The 17,923-nt window shown below is 39.2% G+C and overlaps 2 protein-coding genes across 3 annotated transcripts; both read right to left on the reverse strand.

The window, feature by feature from the left end:
- Positions 1-4,147: 4,147 nt before the first annotated feature.
- LOC124127763 lies at positions 4,148-8,830 on the reverse strand. Its single transcript, XM_048391085.1, has 6 exons — positions 8,660-8,830; positions 7,410-8,514; positions 7,126-7,164; positions 5,350-5,917; positions 4,793-4,972; positions 4,148-4,415 (listed from the first exon to the last, which is right to left on the reverse strand). Exons 2-6 carry the CDS (start codon positions 8,500-8,502, stop codon positions 4,148-4,150), a joined length of 2,148 nt encoding a protein of 715 aa, XP_048247042.1. The 5' UTR covers positions 8,503-8,514; positions 8,660-8,830.
- Positions 8,831-12,813: 3,983 nt separating this feature from the next.
- LOC124122771 (tripartite motif-containing protein 45-like) lies at positions 12,814-16,942 on the reverse strand. 2 transcript variants are annotated; one of them, XM_048391333.1, is made up of 5 exons: positions 16,686-16,942; positions 15,370-16,509; positions 14,683-14,757; positions 14,365-14,481; positions 12,814-14,183 (listed from the first exon to the last, which is right to left on the reverse strand). In XM_048391333.1, exons 1-5 carry the CDS (start codon positions 16,711-16,713, stop codon positions 13,543-13,545), a joined length of 2,001 nt encoding a protein of 666 aa, XP_048247290.1. In that variant the 5' UTR covers positions 16,714-16,942; the 3' UTR covers positions 12,814-13,542. The 2 variants fall into 2 exon arrangements, with proteins under 2 accessions (XP_048247290.1, XP_048247291.1); XM_048391334.1 differs by having other exon boundaries at positions 16,726-16,940.
- Between the last annotated feature and the right edge of the window lie 981 nt (positions 16,943-17,923).

Genomic DNA, 17,923 nt, shown 5'->3' on the forward strand with positions numbered 1-17,923 from the left:
TGGTCGGCTCGGGGTATACTGTGTCTGAGTTGGGTATTCATGTTAACCTGCGGTATGGTATTTCAGTGGGGTATCACTATAAAATCGGCATTAGTCCGGACCCACAGCAGCCACACACACACGTGCATGCACGTCGCTACATAAATGTAATAATCTTGTGACGCGACGTTAACCCTTATTTCACATCGCCTCACATATAATGAGTATTTGCCAAACAAATTAGAAAACACCACGTCCTTCAGATACCAACACATTATATACGACAGTACAGCAACAAATACGTACAACTGTACAGCATCATTATCTTAACCACAACATTTATTTCACATGTACTGACATCGGCGGTTTTCATATGTGCCGATGTTACATACTAATATTATGTTTTAATTTTGTTTTTCTCATGTCTGTTGACACGATACTATTTGATGCATTTAAAGGTCGACGTTTACATAGAAACTGCAGCATGCAATAAATATAAATGCAAATTAAAGAAAATAACACACTAAACAATAAAAAATAATATCAAATAAATAATGTGCATCAGGCCATCACTGATAAGACATGCATAACAAGACATATCAAATTCGCAATTTCGCCAATTCAACGTAACTACACACGCAGCTACTACGCTTCCAAATCGCTCATTAGTTTCAAATATATTGTCCATTCGTCTCAAATAAAAAAAACCGAATGATTAGCCAAACATATCTCAAACACACACCTGTATATTCACCTGACACATTTCGTGTTACATTAACATGTCAATAAATGGCCTTTCAAGCACTTGTATTCGTGTATTAATGGTATTCGACCAATTCGATAACAATGAGCTGTTTATACTGCACGGGAGGTGTGATTTCTGTGTGCTGAAGGACGATACACGCGAGGTCGTCATACTATTCATGAATAGCGACAAAGAAACGGCTAGATTCTATCAGCAGACCACACAGGGCAGGCAAGTGTGTCGTGCCCCAGAACATGTCGGCGCTTGAAAACGAAAGTAGGACTGTTTAGTTGTCACCCGACACTAATGTGAAGACTTTAGACGTGTGTTTTATTAATTGTTTGGCATTAGTTAGCAGTTGACGAATGACTAAGTGCACACAATTTATGGATAACAACTTCTTTAATACTGTAAAGGCGACGTTTCGGTATAGATCCTTCTACCGTTGTCAAACAAGACTATGTTTTATGATTGAAGTTAAGCTATGCTTAAGATATGCAATGTAACAGATGAAATGCTTCCAGTGATTAAATGAAACACATGTAATTTCTCATACAGAAGAATATTATCTTATTTGATCATACTGATATCAGAGACGATCCACAACGCACCTACCTGGCACACAGCACGTCATGTATGTGTCGCTAGGTCACTTCCTGGTTAGAGTGCAAAGGTGAATTCTATTTTAACACACGTATACGAAGCTACGGGAGGTAGAGGTGGGTTGAAACGGGCTTAATCGCCGTCATCATGAAACGTTATTGCGTTCAACCACGGGTTGGCTGGCCATGTCTGAGATGTTACTTCCCAAACTGTCCCGTAGCCATACATGTATATGGATGCATTCCTTTTTACCTCAAGTAGTATTTCTCATTGACCTTATAAATTTCCTTGGAAAATGGAATCTCAATATATTAAGTTAGTACTTAATGGATGTAGAATGCACATTTCAGTATCTTTTGATAAGTATTATATTATCTTATATTACCTGTAGTGTCAGCAATGACTAAACATTTTATGTTTTCGTTCAATTACTGTGAAGCCCATTTCTGGTGTCCCCCGTCGTGATAATGCTGGAATATTGCCAAAAGCGGCCTAAAACCATACTCACCCACTCACTCTTTCATTGAAGTTACAATATGGATTTTTTGCGTGTAGGCTAGTGACGGGGATGACATTTTATCCCTTGTTTTACGAACAAGAAACTGTCAAAACAGATCTAACGTTTTAATATCCAATTTAAAGTCTCCGACAAATACATTAGTTATGAATAGTTCAATAACATAAATTGGTCAAATACACAGACAGTACATTATTGATTTATGAATAACACAAAAAATGTTTGTCATGTTAAGGTACCACTTAGGAAATGTTATTTGATTTTATTATATTTTTACCGGGCAATATCTTTTGACAGCAAAATATTAGTTTGTATTTCTAATCATTTTCTAATTACATTGTCAAATACTTCCATGCCATCTGATTATACATGTATATAGTAAAACTAAAAACATTTTGGCTCATTAAATATATTAGAATATGTAAAAAAAATAAAGAGAGCATAATTAATCATGCATTCTTGTGTTTATATAGATGTTTTTTTCACAATTTTAAAATATATGTCTTCCTACTACAGAATCGTAGTCGGGCCACGGTGACATTTTTTTTTTGTCTAAGAAACTCCTACGTAGGACTTATTATCTTCCACGTAGGACTTCCTATCTCCTATCTGGGACTGAGTATCTCCCAGCGTAGGACTTATTATCTCTTACGTAGGAGATAGTAAGTCCTACGTAGGAGATACTATCTCTTACATAGGACTTGGTATGGCCTAGAATCACTACGTAGGACTCAGTATTTCCTTCGTAGGACATAGTAGGACATCTCCTACGCTTCCGTATCCTTCCATATCTAGCTACCTGAGCAAAATTTAAAAAAATTAAAAAGGGAAAAAATATAATGATACTCGACGACTTTACAAGCTAATATTGCACGAAACAAATGTAGCATCTCCAGTCATGGATCGCTGACGTGATGCGTTCACGAGCGTCGGTTTACACAACGAACAGGATGTTGGTTTGTGCATCGACCAATCTAATGACTCGTGAGTAGGAATAATTCTTCATATATTAGTCAACATGTATGGTATTCGCGTTTCTTTTGTCAGTGAGTATATCAGAAGCAAAGTTCCCAGTATTGCAGTCAAGCATATCATACAAGGTGATACGAGGACGTTTATTTTTTAGTGGTCATAGTGAAATATATTTCTTCAAATCATTGAGCACACGAACATATACATTGAACAATACTTTAATCAAAGTAATTTACATGATTCATCAATACATTAATTGAATGTGATTCCTTGGCATTTAATTGGCTAACGCATTGTGACGTCACAGTCGTACATAGAAAAGCGCCAAATAGCAGGATCTCCATTATTCTTAAAACTTTAAGTACATTTTCTTTGTTGATTTTATCGTGTTTTCTGCACAATATGTATTGTCACACATCCATGGAGTATTGAAGCAACCGCAGTATGCATTTTGTAGTGTGTAATTATACATAAAGATATTTAAATATTCCAAACGGTACTTCCCAAATATATAGTAGAATGTATATTTAATGCTTATACATCTGAAGAAATAACTTGTTATATACATATACATTGGAAATATATATGATAGACTATCAGGTTTTTTATGCAGCGCGCGTGTTTATAAACATGTGTACACATATACCGTTCCATTGAAGGCAACGAAATCCATGAACATGGTTTAATTCATCCATGCTGCTTGTAATCCGTTGAATAATACAATGACACACCTTGAAGAGCATGCTAGTATTCGACCGTTTTGTTATATTTGATCAAATGGACATCAAAATAAAATAAAGTTGTTCGTGGTATTTAGGTATAAGATAATCAAACACACAATTATGCCATTTGCCACAAAGTCATTATACTTTATCATGTTACAAAAAATCGTTATCACGTCATTCGAAATAAAGCTGATGATGCGTTTTCATCGTATGTAAGTATACATAGCGATAATCACAGATTGGCTTTTAAAAATAAGAAATAAAACATCGATAATGTGATTACTACTATTTCCACACTGGATAACGACATTAAATAATTTACAATGGTGATGATGGAAGCATGCAATTATGAATATGCTAAACTTAGTACAAAGTCTTTAATAGGCATTTAGAAGTTTGAAGAACATGAATACATGACACATTTTATGGATATCAACTTCTTTTATTCTTTGTCAAGACGATTCAAAGGTATTTCGTTTGTGAATAGAGTTGGAATAAAGGAAGTTGATATTCCTAAAACAGTGTCATGTATTAGTACAGACAACTCAAAGATGATCACCGGTGATAAACATCTGCGTTATAAGCAGTGTTGCTAATTCTGTTGTGCTACTGTCTAGCTACCGAAAAAGCCATGGCTTTCTCCAATAACGATTTCTTCCACAGTGGTAATTGTATCTCTTTTCCCGACACCAGCTTCATCTGAACAGCAGCTAGGCAAGAGTTGTATGCTCCAAACACGGGCCAGAGGTCATCTGCCTGTTCTTCTGTGTCTAGTGTCACAAGTTCAGCTAGGGTGTTGAGGTCAAATATAGTGAGGGTGTTCCTGGTACCGTCAAACAGAAGCCCATGTCGCAGTGTGTCAGATGTTCCTGGACTGGTCGACAAAACGTTTTCGTAGCATCTCGAAAAAGACAACACACACATCTGCTTGGCTGTTCAGCGGATTAAGCTGCTGCATTAACACATGCCTTGGCACTATGTTGGTAAGAACGTTTAGGTACATCTAATATGTAACTGTACAATAATTGGCATGCATATATACTTTTTTAAATGGACTGTTTTAAGAAAACAATATGCGAACTTTATCAATCAGTCCAATAAACAGCCGTAAGAAACACCTCACTGATTATTTATCATCATCTACTCCCACGAAAATTTTCAATAGCAATATAAGCTACAAATCACTCCATTGCTCCCTTCAGCATTTTTGTCTTTGATTTTAAAATATTTATTTCTTTTCCCGACACCAGCCTTATCTGAACAGCAGCAAGGGAAGAGTTGTATGCTCCGAACACGGGCCAGTAGTCATCTGCCTGTTTTTCTGTGTCTAATGTCACAAGTTCAGCTATGGTGTTGAGGTCAAATATAGTGAGGGTGTTCCTGGTACCGTCAAACAGAAGCCCATGTCGCAGTGTGTCAGATGTTCCTGGACTGGTCGACAAAACGTTTTCGTAGCATCTCGAAAAAGACAACACACACATCTGCTTGGCTGTTCAGCGGATTAAGCTGCTGCATTAACACATGCCTTGGCACTATGTTGGTAAGAACGTTCAGGTACATCTAATATGTAACTGTACAATAATTGGCATGCATATATACTTTTTTAAATGGACTGTTTTAAGAAAACAATATGCGAACTTTATCAATCAGTCCAATAAACAGCCGTAAGAAACACCTCACTGATTATTTATCATCATCTACTCCCACGAAAATTTTCAATAGCAATATTAGCTACAAATCACTCCATTGCTCCCTTCAGCATTTTTGTCTTTGATTTTAAAATATTTATTTCTTTTCCCGACACCAGCCTTATCTGAACAGCAGCAAGGGAAGAGTTGTATGCTCCGAACACGGGCCAGTAGTCATCTGCCTGTTTTTCTGTGTCTAATGTCACAAGTTCAGCTATGGTGTTGAGGTCAAATATAGTGAGGGTGTTCCTGGTACCGTCAAACAGAAGCCCATGTCGCAGTGTGTCAGATGTTCCTGGACTGGTCGACAAAACGTTTTCGTAGCATCTCATCTTCTGGCCATTGCTCCAGATCTTTGCACAGCCTCCTTTGTGTGTAGAGCAGTGTGCGATGACGAGACACATGGATCCTTTCTGCCCGCTCATGCAGTAGCTGTTGTCCAGGCATGCTCCCCTAGCCACACCTATTTCCATAAGTAGGCCATGTTGCATTTCAGAGGCCACGTTGAAGTCTGACTCCACCTCCCAATAGCTGACTTTGTCTTTGGGTAGAGGTGTAATAGCCGTTGTCCCAACATACTGACCTAGTTTCCTTTCTTGGGAGACTTTACTATTAACCAGGAACCCTTTGTTGTTGACATGGACCTTATTGTTGTTGATTCTTTCCACGTCAAACGACAAAGCAGGATCTGCAATGTACCAACACCTTGTTTCTGCATATCATTTGGTATCATTATTTTTTTCTAAATTGTAATCTCTGAATTCTTTACGCTCGCACTATTTACTGGGTCTGTGGCTAGTCTGGTGGTTAAAGCGTTCATTCGTCACGCCGAAGACCCGGGATCGATCCCCACATGGGTACAATGTGTGAAGCCCATTTCTAATGTCCCCCGCCGTGATATTGCTGGAATATTCCCACTCACTGTAATATGTTCTAATCATAATTAATGTTTCTACGCTGACATTAGTGTTTCCGTGTCTGCATAAAGATACGTTCAGTGTAATAAAAAAGATTCCAGTGCATGTTTTGTTTCATTCAGTTTCCCCATGCGTATTATTTCGTTTTATTACAGTTATTGATTTGTCTGTAATGCACAGTCTTTAAACTATTAGCTTGGCGTCACGCTTTTGATGTTGCAGCTGATTCTGAACCAGATTTCACAGAGGCAGATTCTCGTATTTTCTACACCAAATTCAAAATAATTACAAACATACTGAAACAACATTTACATATTGTCAGTGATGACAAACACCAAGATATGTGGTAACTAAGAGTGTGTGAGTCCGGCAATATTACGGTGGGGACACAAGAAATAAGCTTCAGCCATTTGCGTAAAGAGCGAACGCTTTAACCACTATCATCTTCAAAGAAAGCTGCTAACATACAATATAAATGTTTTCAACAAACCCATATACATGCTATGTAATCGGGATAAATGTTTCTTCACTGAACGTAATTTACCTGAATTAAAACTCAGTCTATATTAGATAAATTATCAAGGATACTCATGAAACCGGAAAAGGTCAAATAAACATACAATGCATGCATGCAGATCAAATTGTTCATACATTGTGGGATTCCTCTCTGGAGAAACCCTGGTAAACCTGATGTTTTTTTACATAAACCTTATTCGTTTTAATCCTTTCAAAATCAAATGCCGAATTCGGACTTTAGATATAGACTAGGAAAATCTAAGGACAATATTTGAGTCAAGCAGATTATCATGCATGTTATTTTAAAATTGTTAATTATTAAAGCTATTGCCTTCATTATTATGACATATTAACAACATTGAATTCAGAACAAACAAGTTGTTGATGTGTTTTCCACGTTGCTCCGTTTGCTTCAAATGTGCGAAAAAAAGAAACACGTTTGGTGTGGAATGATTTCACTTACACAATCTCTCTTCTACTGGCTCAAGGTGACGTTTCTCGGCTGAAGAAGAAGTTAATGCAAATATGATCCAAGCAAACGTGTAAAGGTATGTTCATTTCGTTTGGCATTATACAGTTTCAATGTTACCATAGCACAACAATTTTATCGTTTTAGACAATGATATTTCAATCCTATCTCTGCTGTTGTTCGGGCGTCACATAAGTTACAAATTTGATTTGACATTAAATCTCTTTTTAATTGTTTAAAAATACCATTATCAAAAATTTCTTTCATTTATTTCTAACCTGAGCCCTTCTTGTCGTTTTCCTTGTCTTGGCTGTGAATGTCAGACTCAGTTGTTCCAATGGATGAAATAACTTCTTCAAGATGTTCCATCTGGTCCTTCGAGAAGGACAGTTGCATTGCTTCAACCTCAGCCCCCGCAACATCCTCAGCTAAACAGTTTTCCGTCTGTATTTTCATGCATTTCTCCAGCATCAGGATATCACTGGGAGGCCCATATTTCAGCAGTTTTTCAGTAAAGTCATGTGTGTCCTCACATTTACGTAGAACGTTTTGCAATCCCAAGTTAATCCTTGAAATGTCCACCAGGTTAAGTCTATGCTTGGAGTCTAATTCTTCTTGTAGTTCTGCTTCACGTTTGGTGAGGCACACCTTTAGATGATGGAATCTATTTGACAGGAGTGTCTTTGAGTCGTTGTAACTTGCTTCCGAATTCTCTCGCGTTGTTTTGGTTTCTGTCATCGCTTTCCGGATTTCTTGTAACTTTTCTTCTAATTTAGCTTTGCGTTGTTTCGTCGTGCTTTTCCCCACATTAGCTGCATCTTCCAGTTCCTGCACAACACAATGCTTATGTTCTGACCGTACGCATTTAGAACAAATGAGAGTCTCACAAGTTTCATCGTAAAGGTCAAGAAAGTACTCATCGTGATCAGTACAGAGGGCACTGGGGGGCGTCAGTCCACCTGCTTTCATATCTCCCACTGGCAACATCTGATGGGTCCTGGACGTCTTAACTTGGTTGTGAGCAGATTCACATGACCTACAAAACATGGCCTGGCAGTTCCTACACCATGACCTGGCAGTCTTTGCTGAATTACCGTGGTCTTTATTGGTGCATGTGACCTCTGATGGCTTCAATTTGAGGGTTGAGGATAGTATATCCATTTCAGTGACATGGTCCTTTGGCAAAACGATCGTTCTTTTGTCGAAAGAATATCTACAAAATGAACACTGTACCGTTTCGCATTCAGCTCCGATGCAATCAGCACACACAGGATGTAAACAAGGGAGAAGGTATGGCTCGGCTCCTTTGTATCTGAATGGCGTCTCACAAGCACTGCATTGTGGGATTCTAACTGTGATTTTGGTGGCCATGATGTTGGAAACCTTATAAACGAAAATTAGGTATATGTACAAAATCAGTATGTCTAAGATTATAACAGGTAATTAAAATAATGTACCTTCAGGACGTCATTTAACCTGTATGGAGATTATTATTCATATATAATTTTTAAGGCGATATTCTCCTTACCAGTATAATTCAGCTTCGATGTTCGTATTGCGATGGTTGGATGATGTTGTTCAAAGGCTTTCGCTTAGAAATTCAGACATTAGACTCCGTTAGCTACCGTCGTGGAGACACCATCCACAGGACGTGTATGACTGGGGGCGTTTGTAAACTTCGAACCACAAAATGACAGCCGACACTCTGATAAGCTGTAGTTGATGGCCGTGTGTCACATGATAGGTGACACACTCTGACCGACTAAGCTGATATGCAGTGCAAAAGTGTTTTTTTTATCTACACTAAATGTAAAGCTAAGGACTGTAACATGGTCATTATTATCGAACTTAATTTAATCATCTCTCTAAATATATCTCCTGTACCCTCATTCAGTCACGAGTACCGTACTGACTACCCAACTATATATGTATACTTAATGAAGGCTGTACTTGTCAAAATCTGACACATTTTAGGTTTTAATGGAGACATTGCAGTGGTTTTAGATACCATGAAAAATATTATTTCTTAACCTGCAAAACAACTGGATATTTGTGATCAAATCGTTTACAACGGGTGGAACTTGTAGATGTCCACTTGCGGTGTGTGTGTTAATGTCGTGTAACTCTGCATCCAGGTTTACTACTACATACAACATTAAGTATAGCTAAGTACAGATATTATTAAGGTCATCATTGGCGCTGCTCCTCCAAAATAGGTTGTACCTACGCTCTTCCCACTTTCCAAGTTTAACCCGACTGTTTCAGCACTTTCCATCCCCCAAGTATAACCCTATTGCTTCAACTTTCTTTCCACTTCCAAGGTTTAACCTGACTGCTTCATCATTTTACACTCCACAAGTATAACCCGACTGCTTCCACTATTTACACTTCCTAAGTAGACCCGATTGCCGTCACTCTTTCCACGTCCTAAGTATAACCCGACTGCTTCCACTGTTAACACTTCCTACGTAGATCCGATTGCTTCCACTTTTTCGACGTCCTAAGTATAACCCGACTGCTTCCACTATTTACACTTCCTAAGTAGATCCGATTGCCGTCACTCTTTCCACGTCCTAAGTATAACCCGAATGCTTCCTCTATTTATTTTTCCTAAGCAGATCCGATTGCTTTCACTTTTTCCACATCCTAACTATAACCCGACTGCTTCCACTATTATACTTCCTAAGTAGATCCGATTACCTTCACTTTTTCCCGTCCCCAGTACAATCCGACTGCTACCACTATTTAAAGTCCATAAGTAGATCCGATTGTTTTCACTTTTTCCACGTCCTAAGTATAACCGGGCTGCTTCCACTATTTACGCTTCCTAAGTAGATCCGATTGCTTCCACTTTTTCCACGTCCTAAGTATAACCCGACTGCCTCCACTATTTAGGCTTGCTAAGTAGATCCGATTTCCTTCACTTTTTACCGTCCTAAGTATAACCCGACTGCTTCCACTATTTAAACTTCCTAAGCAGATCCGATTGCTTTCACTTTTTCCATGTCCTAAGTATAACCCGACTGCTTCCACTATTATACTTCCTAAGTAGATCCGATTACCTTCACCTTTTCCCGTCCCCAGTATAATCCGACTGATACCACTATTTAAAGTCCATAAGTAGATCCGATTGTTTTCACTTTTTCCACGTCCTAAGTATAACCCGACTGCTTCCACTATTTACACTTTCCACTCCCGCTCTGTACACTGCTTCCTCAGTGCTTTAACCCTTGGCAGTGCTTCCCTACTTTCCACCTCCCGAAGTGCTTCCGCTCTTTGTACTGCTCACAGCCTTACCTGAGTCCTGCCACTCACTGGTTCGATATGCCAGGTGGTTGATGTCGCACTTTAATATGCGTCAACCAATTACACGAATTATTCCACATTTATACTTCTCGTCAATTCGAATCCTTGTATGCCCTGATTATGTTTCTGGGTTTTTCAACACTATTACAGTGTTTGTGGATTTCACCAAAGTGGTAAACGTTTTAGACCTACCCAACAAGCTGACAAAATTACACCAAGTTCTTTCAAACGTTAGCTTGACCTCAAATTACCTTTACTCCTATCACTGCCCCAGATTTTAGTATGTGTATAAGTGTTAAAAAAAACTTTTCAAAATATATTAAATTGTCAGAGTGCTTCAAAACCTCTGCCGTAGAATACCAGAATGAATCCGTCCTCCCCATTATACTCTTCCTTATGGGTTTACGTTAAAGAAAACATCTGTAATCTGCACCATCTTGTGCTCTGGTCTCGCATTAAGCTCTGACATAACTGATATACTGTTCAACGCGGCGTTAAAAACAACTTACTCAATCACACACGTTGTGATTCAACACTTTACACTTCCTGGACAGTTGTACCTTATATGTCTTTAGAGATAAGCCCTCAATCATCATGCTGTGCATATTGACTCATGTGCACTGCACGTCGCTGCAAGTCGTGAGCTCTATTATACAGACCTGTGCTCATCCATATATGGGCCAACTGCTTGAGTAAAGACTCAACACTGCATTATCTTTTTATCTTGATTTGAATGGTGTCACGAGAGAGTGATTGGACTGTGCGATGTCTGTAATGTGTGTAGATTATGTAAGTGGCTTGTTGTGTGCCAGGAGTGCGTGGTGTACAACAGAAAGTGACCTGATTATCAGGATAGCCTATGAAAATGTTCACGCAGCTTCGGTCGATAAGGCTGTTGTGAAATTTTCCCAATATGTTTTAGTAAATATCTGCATAGTTCTGGTAAATTTGCACATTCACTGTAACACATTATTTTCTAGCATACATATTTATTACACACACACGGGTTGCTGAAGGCCAATTCTAACCCGGATCTTCACAGTATATACAAATACATTATATATATATACATTATATATATACACATACCTATAGATAGATAGATAGATAGATAGATAGATAGATAGATAGATATAGATATAGATAATATAGACATATGTATGTAGATAGAAAGATAGATATAGATATATAGATATGTAGATAGATAGATATATACATCGAATAAGTATGACAACTACGATTTCTCTCACAATTGAACTATGTGTGGTATATGTGTAAATGATATGACACGAAGTTATAGATAGTGTTTTGGCAGTCGTCATTGTACGTACATGTATATGTCAAATCACCATCATTATTGCAGAAAGTCATATGTAGTATGAATTATTGTGCAAACACTTCTGGGCCAGGTATTCTAATGATTATTCTGCGTATGTTCATAGTCGTTTGTATTGTGAATAACTGTGTATTTATAGCTATTCTGAGTGTGCTCTCATGCTTGATTGTATGTTGGATAGTTCATGGAAGATCAACAGTTTTGAGTATGTGTATTCACGCTGAATGTAAGTTGAATGGTAATGTGTAGCGGTGTGTATGTATTGGAGTATATAATGTCCGTATATCAGATGACGACCGAGTCCAGTAAACGTCTCGGGTGAGAGGAGGTGAGGTGAACTGGGGTTTAACTTCGCGTTCATGATTTTTTTCCTTACATAGCGTATGTGTGTATGCTCACTGATATACCATGCCTCCGTTTGACATGTCTACCCCACTCAAACACGGTATACTGACTCCGAGCCGACTTGCCCTTGTTTTAGCCCCTTAATGACGAGCGCCAGGCAGGGTAACATCAAGTACCTTTGTTATGACGCGTCCGGGGATCTAACCAACGACATTCCGTTCCCGGCCAGACGCTCTTTCCAATCGATCACGGAGGCGGTGAGGTGAGGTGAGGTGAGGTGAGGTGAGGTGAGGTGAGGTGCAAAATTTCACTTGGATACCCAACTTATTAATTGTCTCCGGGCAGACCAATCCTTGTTTTATCCCCTTCCTGCCTAGCGCCTGGCAAATATCATCTTTTAGCTCCTTTTGGTATGACGCGACCGGGGATCGAACCCCGGATCTTCCGCTTTCTGTGAAGGCGCCCTATCCACTCGACCAGGGAGGCGGTCATAGTCATGAAGGAGTTTTAGTGATTTGTGCGTAATCTGATAGAGTATCTGTGTATGTATGAGCGGCAGGATGAGAGTGGGTTCAAATGAAACTCAATTGGGATGATTAAATCATTAAGATTAGTTTCAAAAGTATTATGAGTTCATATCTGGCTAGTTTTTGCTCCCTGTTTGGAGAATAGCTGACAAAGAAGCGACAATACCCTTTCCAAAGTCATAAGAAGCGCTTTTTATTATTCTTTGTATCATATACATGCAGCGAAACAATATAAACATATCCTTGCACATAACCTTGAACATATATTTATCTTTAACCATCAACATAACGCAGGTACAAATAATGTATTTTACACCTTGTATACACACACACACACCAATTTTGTCATTTTAACTTCATATCTATAGTTTAACCACAGAGAGAAATCATGACAGTTTGTACAGTCATTATGATGAAGATGGGGAAAATTTTGATAAATGTGTAGATAAGAAAACTGTATATGTGGTGTACATTACTTACATATACGGTATGTTTATCATGTATCTTGTGGCTTGGAATGAACTTTTAGATTTTCACAGTTACGAATTGAATTAACAATGGCGAAACGGGTAAATAGTAAAATAATACACAAGTACAATTCTTGGCATGAAACAGACAACACACGCATCTGCTTGGCTGTTCAGCAGATTAAGCTGCTGCATTAACACATGCCTTGGCAATATGTTGGTAAGAACGTTTAGGTACATCTAATATATAACTGTACAATAATTGGTATGCATATACACTTTTTTAAATGGACTGTGTTAAGAAAACAATATGCGAATGTAGATAGTGATGTTATCAATCAGTAAAAAAAACAGTCGTAAGAAACACCTCACTGATTATTTATCATCATCTACTCCCACGAAAATGTTCAATAGCAATATAAGCTACAAATCACTCCATTGCTCCCTTCAGCATTTTTGTCTTTGATTTTAAAATATTTATTTCTTTTCCCGACACCAGCTTCATCTGAACAGCAGCAAGGGAAGAGTTGTATGCTCCGAACACGGGCCAGTAGTCATCTGCCTGTTCTTCTGTGTCCAGTGTCACAAGTTCAGCTATGGTGTTGAGGTCAAATATAGTGAGGGTGTTCCTGGTACCGTCAAACAGAAGCCCATGTCGCAGTGTGTCAGATGTTCCTGGACTGGTCGACAAAACGTTTTCGTAGCATCTCATCTTCTGGCCATTGCTCCAGATCTTTGCACAGACTCCTTTGTGTGTAGAGCAGTGTGCGATGGCGAGACACATCGATCCTTTCTGCCCGCTCATGCAGTAGCTGTTGTCCAGGCATGCTCCCCTAGCCACACCTATTTCCATAAGTAGGCCATGTTGTTGCATTTCAGAGGCCACGTTGAAGTCTGACTCAACCTCCCAATAGCTGACTTTGTCTTTGGGTAGAGGTGTAATAGCCGTTGTCCCAACATACTGACCTACTTTCCTTTCTTGGGAGACTTTACTATTGACCAGGAACCCTTTGTTGTTGACATGGACCTTATTGCTGTTGATTCTTTCCACGTCAAACGACAAAGCAGGATCTGCAATGTACCAACACATTGTTTCAGTAGAATACCTTGATTCTGTAAATCATTGAGTATCATTATTGTTTTCTCAACTGTAGTCTCTTTTCTTTACATTTATATGATTTATTAAGCATTCTCTACTGACATGAAGGTAATATTGTGATAACCATTGTTGATCATCTGCGCATCTACTTACATGACAAAACATGATTGCCAGTGATCAACTCTTCTCCGTTGTCCTCTTCGTTTTCTTCGTTGTGTTCTCTTTCCTTTTCTTCTTCGGTGTCAGGATCCATGTCAAGGGGCTCCGTTTCTGCATCATGAAAATGTTTAATGTTATGTAAGCCAATTCAGAGAACGTTTTGTGTTTTTTATTTAACTTTGTCATATTATTACATAACAGTTATTTGTTTTTCTTTAATGCACAATTCATAATGTTGAAATTATCCTTACCCAAATCAGCACGAGGTTTGAAAAACAAAAGTTCAATAAATCAGTTCAGATGTGTCAGTACCTGATATCATGTCTGAAAGTTTACTCTCGTCCACTGTTGAAAACATTGGAAGATAGTTTCCCTGTGCTTGGGGATCTGAAACATAGTGCATGTCAATGATGCGAAAGCACACACACACACACACACATTTATATATTTATTATGTTTTCATTTCAAGGTAAATCTTAAAGGATGTCATCATCGTTGCTTTCATAAAATATTATCAGCTTTCACGTGTCTAGGTTCTCCTCCTGTAAGCGACAGCTGTTGACATAAATCACAAATGTTCTCAACAACCCATAAACATGATTGCGGATTGTTCATGACTGGAACAAAAACTAAATGTTGTGTTTGCAACTCGATGTTAAAGCATTTCTCAACCATATGACATGAATCAGAAAGGTAATACTGACAACCGTTACCTATGAAAATGCAGAATGTACAAGTATTTAAACATCCTAAAAATAGCAATGCTGAGGGATTTGTAAAATACCCTGATGTATTTAGTTCTATAACACACACAACCATCTTGATGTAATGCTCTATTGATGAAACTTTTGCAACATAATATGTTCCAGTGCTCCTGTGAGAGTTCACGACCAAATCACAATGAATATTATTATTCAATGCTCTTTCAGAAAAAAACAAAACATATGTAATCTTTTTGGGACGGCTTTCATTGGAATTCAACAAAAATTCAAGCCATACCTTTCTCAGAAGTTTCAGTATCACTGTTTGGTCCCTCAAAATTGGCATACAAATTCATAAAGCTGCCATCATCCCCCTCCTTGGTCTCAATGTCGCACACGGTTTGTAAAACATTTTCAAATGATTGTATTTTCTCCCTCGAAAATGTTACATGAACTGGTACAACTTCAAACATCTCGGCCTCCTCAGATAAAGCCATTTCTGTCCTGAACTTCACATACTTCCTCAGCATCAGGATGTCGCTCGTGTTTCCATGCTCCAGCAGTTTCCCTGTGTAATCATGGGTGTTCTTGCATAACCTGACAATCCGCCTGAGATTGTTACTGACCCTCGCAGCCTCATCCATCTCAGACAGGTGTCTGAACTCCAAGGTTTTCCTCAATTCCGCTTCTCGTTTTGTAATCAAGTCACGGAGGCTGTTAAATCTTTGTGACAACAAATCCTTCAAATCGTTGTGCCTATCCTTCATCGTCTCCTGTTTTGTGTTTGATTCGTCGATCATATCCTTGAAATGTTGTAACTTGGCTGCCAATTTACTCTTATCTTCTATTGTGTCTTCCTCCACGGCACCAGCAGCCTCGTCTAACTCCTCAGTCTTACAATGCTTATGATTTGACCGAGCACATTTTGAACAAATGATAATCTCACACGTTTCATCGTAAAGATCCAGAGCATACGATTCATGGTCTGGACAAAGCGACTTCTGTGAACGCACATCCGCTGGCTTCATGTCCTTCAGAGACACCATCCCATGGGTGCTGGAACTCCTCACCTGATTGTGTGCAGCTTGACACGATTGACAGAAGAAGGACTCGCAATCCTTGCACCAGGATACTGCATCCAGGCTATGATCTTTGTTGGTGCATTTGATCTCCGATGGCTTGTGTTTTAGGGTAGTGGCAAGGGTTTCTACTTGAGTGACGGTATCATTTAGGAAAATGAATTGCTCTTTGTCAAATGACTCTCTGCATAACAGGCATGTTATTGTTTCACGTTGAACGCTAATGCACCCAGCACAGGCTGCATGTAAACACGGAAGAAGGTACGGATCTATCCCTTTGTACTTGTATGGCTTCTTACAAACACAACAATGCGGACACTGAGCTTTAGACGCCATGATATATGATCCTATACGAACCACTGGAACGACACAGAAAAGACAACACATTTATATAAAGTGAATACATATAAGCTAAACTATATCAACCTACATTTAAGACGTTATCGATTATTACATTACTGCTTACTCTGTCAATAGACGTTATTTCGTATATAGAAAATCCAGACATTGTATCACCCAGGTGTTTAAAACTTACCTGGATGGGACTCACGGTTTAGAAACATGTACAAACGTACCCCTCCTGTTCTCGGTAATGTCTAATATGAATATAGATGTCTTGCGTTGCCTGTTGGATAAACCTGTCTCGACTGAGACCCACCCTTCTCGCAAGAAATAACTGACCCGAATCAGGTAGTTGGAGATGCAGCGTGTGTGTCAGACTGTGCCCTTCACTGGCGCGTTGACAAAAGATATGTCACCCGCTCTGTCGACAGATGATACTGCACAAGGTCGCGCAGGTTATTTTTGACTGTGGCGTCTGTCCAGGTGGCAACACTACACACTGATTACACCAAGAGAATAACCTAGGACGTGGTCTATTTCATTTAAGAGTAACTATGCATATTTTGTGCAGGTTTATATGCGCCCCGCTACGGATTGTGGGCAGGCCTATACACTTCATATTAACATACAACTCTACATAACTTTGCAACAACTGCACTCAGTGTGTATGGCTTCAGGGTAGTAGATACTAGTACATGCCGTGGACGTATCACAAGGGTCTCCTAAACAGTAATGTGATTGTTGTATCAGCCTACGAACATGTAGATAATTATGATGTTGAGTGACAGGTGAAACTCAATTGTTTGCGAGTCTGACGCGATCTCAACTGGACTTGTTAGCCTTCGAGGAGTACACACATCTGATAGCCTTCAAAGAGGACACACATCTGGTAGCCTTCGGTGAAACCACAATTTGATAGCCTTCGGTGAGGTTTGTTGTTTAACGCCGCATTCAGCAATATTCCAGCTACATGATGGCTGTCTGTAAATGATCGAGTCTGGACCAGACAATCCAGTGATTAATATCATGATCATCGATCTACGCAGTTGGGATACGATGACATGCATCAACCACGCGATCCCGTTAGTCGCCTCTCAAGACAAGCACAGTCGTCTTTTACGGCACGCACGGGTTGCTGAAGACCTATTCTACCCCGGATCTCCACGGGTCCCTTCGGTGTGGACACACGTGTGAAACCCTTCGGAAGGGATACACATCTGGTAGCCTTTGCTGAGAACACACATCCGAAAACCTTCAATGAGAGCACATATTCGATAGATTTCGGTGAGGTCTCAAATCTGATAGCCTACGGTGAGATAACACATCTGGTATCCTTCGGGGAAAACTGACATCTGGTAGCCTTCGGTGAGGAAACATATCTGATAGCCTTCGCTGAGAACACATATCTGGTAGCCTTCGCTGAGAACACAC

The sequence above is a fragment of the Haliotis rufescens genome, unplaced genomic scaffold, assembly GCF_023055435.1.
Source record: "Haliotis rufescens isolate VD_foot unplaced genomic scaffold, xgHalRufe1.0.p SCAF_9, whole genome shotgun sequence".
NCBI classification, from domain to species: domain Eukaryota; kingdom Metazoa; phylum Mollusca; class Gastropoda; order Lepetellida; family Haliotidae; genus Haliotis; species Haliotis rufescens.